Below are 13,578 nucleotides of genomic sequence, written 5' to 3'. Positions count from 1 at the left end.
AAATGAATTGTTGCAGTCTACTGTTTGTTCTGTCACAGCGTAATGCAAAAAAAACCCATGAGAAAACAACCCATTATTTGTTCAGTCTTTTGCATGTTAGCTATGCATAACTGATGCATAAGACAAAGATCCATACGTAGATGAATATGTAATTGTTTTTCTAGAAACAATAGGTTTCAACTGAACCTGGCAGTGATGCAGCCTAACTTTGCCTGTATGCCTACAAACAGGATGTGTCTCAATCTGAATACTACCACACTAAAGGGTATATTCATTATAGCAATGGCACCATTGACCGGTACTAATTTGAAGTTATTTTGTAAAGTGTATGTGGTTTTTAACACCACCATAGAACACGCCTGCCCCACAGTCAAAAACCTCTGTGTGCGAGCTTGTGAGCATCTGTCAGAAAGAGCAAGCAAGAGCGAAACAGTGGTGTGATGACAGGGGTAGAATGCCACTTTATTTACTTTACCTGATGGAATGCACTTCGACTGAGACTTGTTTGGACATTTTAATATCCAAATCAGCTTAATCAGACAATGGACCTCAAAACTGGATAGTCCAGTGTAAAATGAATATAATACAATAAATACAAAAAACCCTATAGACTTATTAATGTAACTGACACCTCTCCCCCAGTCCCCTAGTAGGAAAAGAACCAGCCAGCATTGACAGCAGTGGCAAAGCACTAAAACAAGGTGACATCATCCTCACACTTCTCCTAGTCAGCCATTCCCTGCCAACTGGTGTGGCACCGCTTCAGTCCACCTCAGCACTTCCTGCTCATGTTGTGAAAACAAACCAGCATGCAACACAAAAGGAACTCATTTATGCAGCATTTTCAAATCTGACTATTCATATGGAAATCAGCCATCTCCTCCCCAACAGACCAAGACAATGGCCATTTTATAATTTCCTTTAATGGAATGGTAATGGAGTTTTGCACCAATTTGCCCACAGTATCCTTCTGGTTTAAATTGAGCAGCCAATAGAATTATGATGCCACACCGGAGCCATGGGACCTACCAGCAACACAAATAAAATGGGATTTGGCAGGAGGCACACACTGAATAGGCGGCTAACCGGGCATAAAACATGAGATATGGGACATACTCAATGTAGAATTTAGAAATTAATGAGATCTGGGACAAAATGTGAGGTGAAAAAAGTGATGGTACAGTTATAGCATGTATGAGGGATTGCATGACTATTCATTTTTACACCATTTTTGAGCATTTTGTCAGTGACTTGCTAGTAGTGGCTGGTTCTAGCGGCATATGTCGTAATCTAAGGTGTGAGATGTGCACTGCAGAAAAATTTTGTTCTATTTCTGTAAGTTTCAGCCTGAGGTACTTGGGTTGAAATCACTGGTCTCAGAATCTCACCTCTCAGAAAGAATTTGGAGAACTGGCTATCTGCACTTCTGTGCACTAGTTTTATAAGTCTGATAAGAATGAGTGTTCATTAAGCTAAATACTTGCATGCTAATTAACCATTATACCTCTATACACCAAGAAGCCTTTCAGATTGAGATATAGGCCTAGTCGCTGATCCAGAAATCATTCACAAAAGTTGTTCTTGGATTTATATCAAACTGTTGGTACCAAAAATAGGGATATTCTGTGATTTTCCAACCAATGCTCCTCTTTATTTAACCCAAGTTTTCGTTGTTCACACATTGGCCTAAACATTCTATGACATATTATTTTGCATGTCAGTCAAAAGGCCCTTTCCTATTAGAGATGGCAGTTCTCTAAACATACTTGATCTGGCTTATGAGCCTGTATATCAGTGCAGTCTTACACAGCTTGCAATACAATGGGTTTCAGCTTGTGTAGCATTTCAACCTTAATAAAGTACTTTAATAAAAGCTATCTGTTCACTGCAGGTTTTACTGCTGCTGTATTTCAGGGAGCATCACTGGACCCAGTTTACTGTTGCTGAGCCACACTATAATCATGGGGGAAAAGTCAATATGTAAGCTAATGTTTCCCATTTTTAGCTAGATTGCTGGGCTAAACTACACCACACAAACATTATGACACTTTCAGTTTTCATAGGAGAGCTGTACAGCAATGCACCTATGTAGTTCAATATATCAACAATATTGTATTTCGTTTTTAAATAAAAGAAAGGTTGTGACCATTTTGCAAACAGGTGTTTTGATGAGGCAGACATCCACCTTCGCTACAGCTTACGAACTATGCAATCTTCTTTAGTGAGTTAGAGACAGGGAGACAGACATTTCTTGACCTCAAAACAAATGGAAATGTTAGAAGTGCAGAATTAAATCTGTTGGTACAGAATTTGAATTGATTGCAAATATAGGACGTCACATAACTATGTAATTAATTATGTAATTACATAATTACGTTTTAGTAGCACAGCAAAGCAACAGTAATGAGTAGATTTTTAAGGCTTAATGTCTCAAACTCTAGGCTTGTTAGTGAGTTGCCTTTTTATAATGCTATAAAGCTGGAAAACGACATCAGTCAAACCGAGTATTGATGGAGAACAAGCCTGGTGCATTATGAGATGTAGGACAAACAGCATACCAGCCACAAAGCAGACCCTCCAGAGGCCGGAGTGCAGTGCCATCTTCACCTCTGTGGTCTGGTTCTGCTGCAGAACAATGCCCTCCTCCATCAGCAGCCAGTAGTCCGTCGACACAGCAACACCCACCAGGAGCAGCCCGCATGCCCCGAACACGGAGGAGAGGAGCGTCAGGGCCCGTGTGCTGAATGAGCTCATCTACGCAGACACAAGGACAAAATGGACAGCAGGATAATCAAGACCAGAAGCTCTGGAATATAAAGGTGCCAAAAGAGTAGAGGAACGCCATAGAAGAACCACCCTGTGCTATAGATGCTTCATAGATACTTACCTTGCATTTGACTCACATTTAGCTACATTTAAATTCCAGCAGTCAAATTACATTTTGTAGATTTTCCAAGTTAAAATATGTTAACACACGGTCTACAAGGAACTTAAATATGGACTCCAGTGCACAATTTCTGTTCATTTACTGAGTCGTCAACATATTTTCACTTACAAAATCAACAAAATGTAATATGACTCTCACTGATTGTCAGTTTTTTCGCAACTGTAAATATCTATTAAAATCAAATAATTTCCCCTTTTCCCAACTTTAAACTTAAGCCTTTAAGCCTTAATCCTAACTCCAACCTTAAATCCAACTTAAAACATACATTGTAATGCTGGGTTGGCAAATCAGACATTCACAGACAAAAGATAAACTCTAGGGTTTATTAAAAAGAGGATTAGCTGAAATTACAGGTTTAACACAAGACCAGTTCAGAAACCAGATGAACAAAACACACTACACAGAATGAGATAAACAAGCAAGAGTTGCAACAAATAGATAAATACACAGGTAGACAAAGGGACAAGTCCAAGAATCAGCAACGAGAAACAGAGCAAGGTCATAAACAGGATAGCTAGAAAATAAGAGAACAGCCTGGTTTGGTCTGACAGAGCAGAAGCAATACTTCACAAGGTAAGAATGCAAACAGACAGGTTTATACACACAACCACACAGGTATTGATAATCAATACTCAGGTGGTTGGTGTATGATTGGTTAGTTGAGTCACATGACAAGTTGAGGTATTCTGGGAAGTGGAGTTTGCAATGGAATGAGAGTTGGACTGAGAACCGGGAAGCATGACATATATTGCTGATAATCTGAACACAAATCTGCAGATAATCTATGGAAAGCTATCCAAATAAAGTGGGATCAGATCTTTAAATGGATATTAAGATGATTTTGTATAAATGAGATGTGTGAGTATGAACTTTTGTAAAACTCCACCTTATATGAAGGTTGTATATCAAGTAAAAGTTTGTCCTAGAACCATGCTTCTAAGCCATGAACCTTTATTTTTATAGAATGTATATTTGTATATGTGTATATATGTGTATATTCACATTATACAGATTTAACAAAATGGTTCTTGGAAGAAGCAACCACTGAATGGTTCCTTAGGGAGAAAAAGTGGTTCCTCTATTGCAGGGGTGCCCAGTCCTGGTCCTGGAGATCTATAATCCTGGAAAGTTCAGATCCAACACACCTGGCTCTGATATTCAGACACCCCTGAAGGGTTTCATTAACTGGATCAGGTCTAGGAGATTAGGGCTGGAGATAAACTCTGCAGCATGGTAGATCTCCAGGACCAGGACTGACACCCCTGCTCTATTGAATCACTCCAAAGATATCTTTTGGCATCTTACACTTTAAAAAATAAACAATAAACAACATGGCTTTAAGAAGGCTCTTTACACTTGCAGATCTAATTTACAGAACGGCATTGAAACGTCCTTCATGAGACGAAAAAAATGGTTCTTGTTTGAATTTCTAAGAATGCAGTTTGTCAGGCCATTGCTACACAAACTCCATCAGGTGAAAGTTTTTCAGCATTTGACAAACAGTTATTCGACTGAATTGAATTAACTTGAACTGTGTACATAATTTTTCATGCTACATATTTTGGTTTACTCACTATTGGCAATAGACGTGTTCATGTAATGGTTACATTTATATTACAAATTACATTTACATAATTTTGCACTTATTCTCAGTAGTTGTCAATCAGCCAAGCCCTTTTCTTGCTTCTTTATTTTAAGTGCTGGAGCTGTGAAGCTAACATTGCTAACAAACACTAATTAATATTAATAGTAATTAATGGTCACCCAAATCATTGTGTTCAAAGTGGCTGCCTGTTGCATTCAGCTACATGATAAAGCTATACACATACTCAGTAAGTCATACTGTGGCCTAAAACACTTTTACAAGCCTACAGCTATGACCTTAACAAAGAGCTGAATGTGGTTTGGACATGTTGAAAGACGTTTTACAGATATATTTACAGAAAAGATTTGGGTGATTATTGACTTCCAGTGTTTGTGAGCAAAGATTGCCTCATGGTTCTAGTTTAAAACCTAAGAAACAGACATGTCTTAGCTGACTGATAATGTGTGGGATAAATGGAAATTTGTGTCATAGGTTCATAAGGAACACATTCATTGCATCACTTTTTCCGTGCAGTAGAATGCAGTACACAGTACAGTACAATATCAAATGGCACTGTTAGATGTGACTCAAATTATGAAATTTTGCCATTTTTATCTGTTTTGCTCAAATACAGATTGGCACATGTAGAGCTTTCTAACAGTCTTTCACAGTTTTGGCTAGAATACAACTCACAGCTCCTGTATGACTCACTGATGAAGGAACACAGGAAAGAAAAAGAAAGCAGAGAAAAGTGTCCTTGACAGAGGTGTGTTACTAAAAGGATTATCACAGTGACGTCAGGAAAGTAAGCAATGGGATAATGAAAATTAGGCACATCTGCACAGATTTTAATTTATTTTAACACATCCTAAAGAAACACCTTCAACATGACAGGATCTCAGGCGCAGGTGAGGCCAAGTTCTCTGTTTATTTGCTGTAAATACACAGTAGAATGGAAACAAACCATTTTGGTTATTTTTGCCCAATTATGTGATGATGCAGTGTGGATATATATGAATTGCTTGCTACAAAATTACCAAATTGTTTAAAAGAGAAAGCAAGAGAGAGAGAGAGAGAGAGAGAGAGAGAAAGAGGGAGCCAGGCCTACATGTTCCACATTCACACTCTGAAATGCCAGGCTGAACAGCAGATTGACAGCCATGGAGAAAACTACTATTCCCATGATTCATTGATAGGCAGTATGTGGCCAGTGAGTCAGACACTTGTGGAAACATGACATCTTTTGGTGCTGGACTCAGGGAAGCACCCTTACTATGACATTTATGACACCTGTAAAATAAACAACAATGCCCACAAAACTTAGAGACAGAAAGTGTTGAAGAATGGCACTCTGGAAAGAATGAATGGAATAACTGACAAATGGTGAGAGAAGCAATGTGGTCAAGAACAGAGAGCAGTTGCAGACAGTACACACAGAAATGACATAGGTAGATAGATACACTATATTTCCAAAAGTATTCACTCACCCATGCAAATCATTGCATTCAGGTGTTCCAATGACTTTCATGGACACAAGTATACAAAATCAAGCACCTAGGCCTGAAGCTTCTGCTTCTACAGACATTTGTGAGAGAATGAGTCGCTCTCAGGAGCTCAGTGAATTCCAGTGTGGTACCGTGATCGGACACCACCTGTGCAACAAGTCCAGTCATGAAATTTCCTCACTACTAAATATTCCACAGTCAACTGTCAGTGGTATTATAAGAAAGTGGAAGCGATTGGGAACGACAGCAACTCAGCCACGAAGTGGTCAGCCATGTAAAATGACAGATTGGGGTCAGCGGATGCTGAGGCACATAGTATGCAGAGGTCATCAACTTTCTGTAGAGTCAATCGCTGCAGACCTCCAAACTTTATGTGGCCTTCAGATCAGCTCAAGAACAACGTAGAGAGCTATTGCAAAGCATTGAATGCAGTGGTGTAAAACATCACCGCTGGACTCTAGAGCAGTGGCAACGTGTTCTCTGGAGTGAGGAATCAAACTTCTCCATCTGGAAATTCAATGGACGAGTCTGGGTTTGGCGGTTGCCAGGAGAATGGTACTTGTCTCGCTGCAATGTTCCAAGTGTAAAGTTTGGTAGAGTGGGGATTATGGTGTGGGGCTGTTGTTCAGGAGTTGGGCACCAACTTGGGCACTTCAGCACCAAGAGAACAAGAGAACAGTTTGGAGATGGCCCCTTCCTGTTCCAACATGACTGCACACCAGTGCACAAAGCAGGTCCATAAAGACATAGATGAGCCAGTTTGGTGTGGAAGAACATGACTGGCCTGCACAGAGTCCTGACCTCAACCCGATAGAACACCTTTGGGATGAATTAGAGCGGAGACTGTGAGCCAGGCCTTCTCGTCCAACATCAGTGTCTGATCTCACAAATGTGCTTCTGGAAGAATGGTCAAGAATTCCCATAAACACACTCCTAACCCTTGTGGAAAGCCTTCCCAGAAGAGTTGAAGCTGTTATAGCTGCAACGGGTGGGCCGACATCATATTAAACCCTATGGATTAAGGATGGGATGTCAATCAAGTTCATATGCATATGAAGGCAGATGAGCGAATACTTTTGGATAGATAGATAGATAGATAGATAGATAGATAGATAGATAGATAGATAGATAGATAGATATATAGATAGATAGATAGATAGATAGATAGATAGATAGATAGATAGATAGATAGATAGATAGATAGATAGATAGATAGAATTGGGCATTAAAATGTGTAGAATTGAAGAGAATATATTATTGGCACTGTAGATTGTAAAATGGGTCTTTAATTTTATATAACATCTTAACAGCTATCGTTCAGCATTAATGGCGCCTTCACAGATGTGCACGCCACCCATGCCATGTGCACTAAGGCACCCCTAAACTATCATGAATACTGGCTTTTGAACTTGCCACTTACAATAAGCTGGGTGGCCTTTAGCCTGGAGAACCCAGTGTCCATGATTTCATGAAAGAACATCAAATGTTGGTTCGTCAGACCACAGGACATTTTCCCACTTCACCTCAGTCCATTTTAAATGAGCTCTGGATTCTGTTTATATATGGTTTCTTCTTTGCATTTTTAACTTGCATTTACAAGGATGCAGTGATGAACTGCTTTCACCTACAGTCGTTTTCAGAAGTGTTTCTGAGCCCATGCAGTGATTTCCTCTACAGAATTACATCTGTTTGTAATGCAGTGTCACCTGATGGCCCAAAGATCACAGCCAGCAAATACAGGTTTTTGGCCTCATCCCTTGCATACAGATTTCTCCAGATTCTTTGAATCGATTAACGTTATTATGTACTGAAGATGATAAGAAGTAAATGTTCTTTGATATTTTATACTGAGAAACATTATTCTTGAATTTTTGCACTATCTGCCTGAACAGTCTTTCACAGAGTGGTGAACCCCTCCTCATTTTTACTTCTGAAAGACTTTGTTTTTTTATACCCAATCATGTTATTGACCTGTTGCCAATCAACCTTTGTTTTTTGTTTTTTTTACCATTAGGCAACTTTACCAGCCTTTTGTTGTCCCCATCCCAACTTTTTTGGAACATGTTAAAACTAATTCCCTCTCCCTGCCTTTTTTCCGAGTATACAACTGCCCACGTGTCTGGCTGGACACTGAAGGACGACTGTCAAGCTCTCCTGCTACCCACTTCAGACCAGCTGCCCACGCCTCAGCTACCGCCACCTACCTTGGACTAGCTGCCCACCCTACACCCCATAGACTCCGAGCTATTACTTCTACTAATACTACTGCTATTAATATTAGTAGTATAATCATTTGTTTGTAGTTTGACCAGAGGAGGATGGGTCCCCCCAATGTTGTGACAACATTCATTGTAAAAAGCGTTACAAATAAATTTGATTTGATTTTGATTCAACATGTTGTTTTGTCTTTGTACTATTTTCAATTAAATATAGGGTTTAAATGATTTGCACATCATTGCATTTTTTTATTTACATTTTGCACAGTGTCCCAACTTTTTTGAATATATATATATAAACTTGTAACATTAGAAGAACCATTGCTACACAAAACTATTCCACCATGTAAAGAACCATTTAAGCATGAAATGGTTCTATAGAAAACTCATGGCTCTAAATAGACAAATTCTCTTTACCAAAGAAGCCCTGAAGAGCTGTCTTTTTAAGTGAGTAGTTATTGAATACTAAGCCTTAATAGGACCAACACCAACAAGTCTCAACTCTGTGAAGTCACATTTTTGTGAATGTTCAGTCACAAGCACCAAATCGCTGGTTATCAGTGATAGATTCAAAATTCATCACATTCAATTTATTTTGAAAACTAGCTCAGGTAAAGTGCCTTATGGTTTTATGGATTTTCAGCAATTCTAGTGGCTCAATTCCCATTAAGTACAGGCTATATATAGGAGGTATGAACAGGTGCCTATTTCAAAGAGAGTGAGGACAAAGACAGACGAGAAACAGCTACACAAAGAGGGGGAAGAGAGAGATAAGGGTGACAATGAGGGTTTAGGGAGCTGTCCATCACTGTGGTGCTGAAGCCCAGGATCCTACCACAGCAAAGTCTGTGTCCTTGGTGCTGTACGGGGTTTACAGTGTTGGATTTTTTGCAGAATAAAAAATGATGCAGATTTGTATTATACTTTATAGAATAGTTTTATGTCACATATTTTAGGTCAATTAAACAAACTACATATCAATTCATCATGATGCCCAGCTAGCTACAGAAAATAGTGCCTAATTTACATGTTTTAAAAGGAGTTGGAGATGAATAGCATGTTATGTGAATTCTTGCAGAAAGAAAGGAGCTGTGCCAGAATAATTTATTTTATTTGTGTGCACAACAATTTCAAGCAGTCATTTTCAGTGTTGCAATATTTCTGCATAAATAAATCATTAAGATGTAAACAAAGTTATTCAGAGTAGCTTGATGTGAAATGCTCCATTCTAAAACTTACACAGACAGAATTGTTCACAATGCTGCTAATAGGAACCAGATGTCTGAAGCATGTAATAACTCTAAAAGCTTCCTCACAGAAGATTACCATGTGAAAATGATTTTGAATATCACTGCTGTCGGAATCTCCATTTTTGTCGTTTTTCAGGTTTTCACATTATTTGAAAATGCCTGTTTCTCTTTAAATTGTATGTAAATTTCATGATAAATGAACCAAATGAAATACCACAACATGACTTGGAAAGCAGTCTGGTTCCATTGATTTACAATAAAAGTAAAGTAAGTTTTTTCTTCTTCTGGCTTTATCTCCAAACTGCTCCACCTTCACTGTCCCTCTGATCTGCTCATTTCTAATCTTGTCCATCCTTGTCACTCCCAACAAAAATCTCAGCATCTTCATCTCCGCCACCTCCAGCTCAGCCTCCTGTCTTTTAGACAGAGCCACAGTCGCCAAACCATACATCATAGCAGGACGCACTACTGTCTTGTAATCATAGCAGGATGCACTACTGTCTTGTAATATATATATAGTATATAATATATAGTATATAATCTGTTTGATGTATGTAGTATGCAAATAATGAACATGACCTTGTTTATTAATTCCTAGACATATCTAGTCTCCACAATAAGGAATTTCATTATAAAATGTGGATTCTGAATGCAGCCTTCTTAACCCTTTAAATGGGCAGGATCTACTGGCAGGTGAAAAACTGTATTATGCACTTCTATAACCTAGGAGTAGCTCAGGCAGTTTGTACTGAAGTTTCTGTAGTTACTGAATATTAAGCTTTAGTATGTAAAAAGGGATTTAAGGGTTAAAGGCTAACTAAAAAGAGAGAGAGGGAGAAAGGGAGATAGAGAGAGAATGGGGAAAATCAGTTTGAGGAGCTGTCCAGTGCTGAACTTCACTGTAGCATTGCGCAATACAGCAATTTTTATACTAAAATTGCAGCTATAATGTTACTGTTAAGTGTAACTGGACTGGAACACCTCATTTCTCAGAGTTACTGCTACGGTTCACTGAATCTCTGAATGCACTGCTGGCAAAGAGCATGGAGATTAAAGCATGGTGAAGATGGGCTGCAAACACACTTGGTCTAAAAACTACAGCACCCGTGGTGCACTGGAGACTCCACAGATGGCGTGTGCAATTGAGTGGGGAGCAAGGGCCCAGGGGGGTGTAGTTTTCTGTTGAGAAGGCAATATGTTCTCCTGTCAGCAGGTTAGGCCAACTGGCATGAGCAGAGTTTGAAATGGCAAGGAGAGTGAAACATGACCAAGAAATGGACAGAAGAGTCTGCATCAGATCTGAGGTGGAAAAGAATGATGGAGAGGGACTGACACACTCAGTCTGTGTGTCTGTGCATTTGTCTGTGTGTGTGTGTGTGTGTGTGTGTGTGTGTGTGTGTGTGTGTGTGTGTGTGTGTGTGTGTGTGTGTGTGTGTGTGTGTGTGTGTGTGTGTGTGCGTGTGTGTGTGTGTGTAGATTGGGGGGTGGGGGGGAAAGACCTTGGCCCAAAAATATCTAAGAGGACAGTTTCTTTCTCTCTCTCACTCTCTCATGCACATGTGCATACACACATACTGCAGAGAGAGAGAGAGAGAGAGAGAGAGAGAGAGAGAAAGGGAGAATGAGAGAAAGAGAGCGTAAGGTCTGAGAGAGAGTGAGAAAAAAGAAAGAAAGAGAGGGAGAGGGAGAGAGAGGGAGAGAGAGAGAGAGAGAGAGAGAGAGAGAGAGAGAGACAGAGAGAGAGAGAGGAATCACAGAGAATATGAGATCTGAGAGAAAGATTCACAGAAAGAGAAGAAAGACAAAAAGAGACAAGGAGAGGAGAAGAAAAGAGAGGAGAGAGTAAAAAGAGAAAGAGTGCAGACAGAGAGAGAAATAGAAATAAAATATGTATAGTTGAAATTTAACAGAATTAAATTGAAATAAATAGATAGATAGATAGATAGATAGATAGATAGATAGATAGATAGATAGATAGATAGATAGATAGATAGATAGAGAGAGAGAGAGAGAAAGGGAATTGGAGAAAGAGAGAGTGTGAGGTCTTAGAGAGAGATTCACAGAAAGAGAAGATAAAAAGAGACAAGGAGAGGAGAGAGAGAGAAAGAGAGATAGAGAAAGAGAGAGAGAGAAATGCACGCGCACATGCAATCACATGTGCGCGCACATTCAGGCATTCGCCGTTCACACAGCCTTCATTCATGAGAGCGAGTGTGAGAAAAGCCTCGCACTCACTTAATACCCTACACATATATCACCATCGCGAGCCTCTAATTCGGCCACTCTCCACGTCACTTTCCCTCAGACTGCCCCCCACTATCGTAACCCCCCCCCCCCCCCCCCACACACACACACACACACACCACGCACACATCCACACACACACGGCACACGCTCGCATACTGAGATTCAATTCATAGAAGAATGTCATTTCAAGGAGCTGTTCAGTGCTGAAATCCAGTACAGCCTGGCAGGATATGGGAATTCTGCAACCTCCTCAATATTATAACGAACTTAAAGAGTTAAAACACACACACACACACACACACATCCGCACTTCGCTCCTGCAGCACTGGCAGCCCAATGAGACTCTAGCAGCAAGAAACACGCTGACTTTCCCTCAAACACACGCTAAGAACACAGCAGTGCCGCCCAGCCTCAGCTCAGCACACAGCCGCCAGGCTCAGACCAGCACAGCGAGACAACTGCGGCACGATGTCACAGAGAAGCCGAGAGTGAGACTATTTTAGGGGGAGAGAGAGAGAGAGAGAGAGAGAGAGAGAGAGAGAGAGAGAGAGAGAGAGAGAGAGAGAGAGAGAGAGAGAGAGGCTGCTCGAGTTTGGTCACATACCTTTAAAGCATTTCCCGCCGTCATATCGGCGTCATTCTCCGTTACCATCGCGCTGTTTTAAACTCAGCCTGTTCTCCGCTGTGACTCCGCTCACACACACACTGCGCTCTCTAACACACTCCGACACGGCCACACACGCACTGAGTCAACATGATCCACCATCCGCCTCAACTCCGACTCCACAACTCCGAGCACAAAGCCCGGACACACACACTCACCCAGCCGGACACACACACTCACACAGCCGGACACACACACACTCACCCAGCCGGACACACACACACTCACACAGCCGGACACACACACACTCACACAGCCGGACACACACACTCACCCTCTGAGGCGCAGAGAGAGCTCCGGAGCTCAGGAACCCTCGGTCGATTTCGCCGCTTCCCTTCTCTCTCTCTCTCTCTCTCTCTCTCTCTCTCTCTCTCTCTCTCTCTCCCCCCGACTCTCTGTCTTTCTCTCTCTCTCTCTCTCTCTCTCTCCCCGACTCTCTGTCTTTCTCTCTCTCTCTCTGTCTCTCTCTCTCTTTCTCTCTCGCTCTCCCCTCTCTCCCTCTTTCTCTCTCTGTCTTTCTCTCTCTCTCTCTCTCTCTCTCTCCCCGACTCGCTGTCTTTCTCTCTCTCTCTCTCTCTCTCTCTCTCTCTCTCTCCCCGACTCTCTGTCTTTCTCTCTCTCTCTCTCTGTCTCTCTCTCTCTTTCTCTCTCGCTCTCCCCTCTCTCCCTCTTTCTCTCTCTGTCTTTCTCTCTCTCTCTCTCTCTCTCTCTCCCCGACTCGCTGTCTTTCTCTCTCTCTCTCTCTCTCTCTCTCTCTCTCTCTCTCTCTCTCTCTCTCTCTCTCTCTCTCTCCCCGACTCTCTGTCTTTCTCTCTCTCTCTCTCTCTCTCTCTCTCTCTCTCTCTCCCCGACTCTCTGTCTTTCTCTCTCTCTCTGTCTCTCTCTCTCTTTCTCTCTCTTTCTATCTATCTCTCTCTCTCTTGCTCTCTTCCTCTCTCTCTCTCTCTCTCTCTCTCTCTCTCTCTCTCTCTCTCTCTCTCTTTCTCTCTCGCTCTCCCCCTCTCTCCCTCTTTCTCTCTCTCTCTCTCTCTCTATCTTTCTCTCTCTCGCTCTCTTTCTCTCTCTCTCTCTCTCTCTCTCTCTCTCTCTCTCTCTCTCTCTCTCTCTCTCTCTCTCACTCTCTCTCTTTCTCTCTCTCTCTCTTTCTCTCTCTCTCTCTCTCGC

General features: G+C 41.2%; 1 protein-coding gene across 2 annotated transcripts in view; it reads right to left on the bottom strand.

Moving 5' to 3' along the window:
• Positions 1 to 12,830, bottom strand: part of cacng7a (calcium channel, voltage-dependent, gamma subunit 7a) — a 37,078-nt gene extending 24,248 nt beyond the window's left edge. The window contains exons 1-2 of one of the 2 annotated variants that reach the window (XM_017718542.2): positions 12,689 to 12,830; positions 2,559 to 2,754 (exon numbers count right to left, since the gene is read on the bottom strand). In XM_017718542.2, coding sequence (XP_017574031.1) covers positions 2,559 to 2,754 — 196 coding nt within the window. In that variant the 5' untranslated portion in view covers positions 12,689 to 12,830. The other variant, XM_017718541.2, reaches the window with a different exon arrangement.
• Positions 12,831 to 13,578: the final 748 nt, after the last annotated feature.

This window comes from Pygocentrus nattereri, chromosome 1 (genome assembly GCF_015220715.1).
Source record: "Pygocentrus nattereri isolate fPygNat1 chromosome 1, fPygNat1.pri, whole genome shotgun sequence".
In the NCBI taxonomy this organism is placed as follows: Eukaryota; Metazoa; Chordata; class Actinopteri; order Characiformes; family Serrasalmidae; genus Pygocentrus; species Pygocentrus nattereri.
Note: the sequence above shows the minus strand (reverse complement) of the source record. Positions and strands in the feature narration are given on the sequence as shown.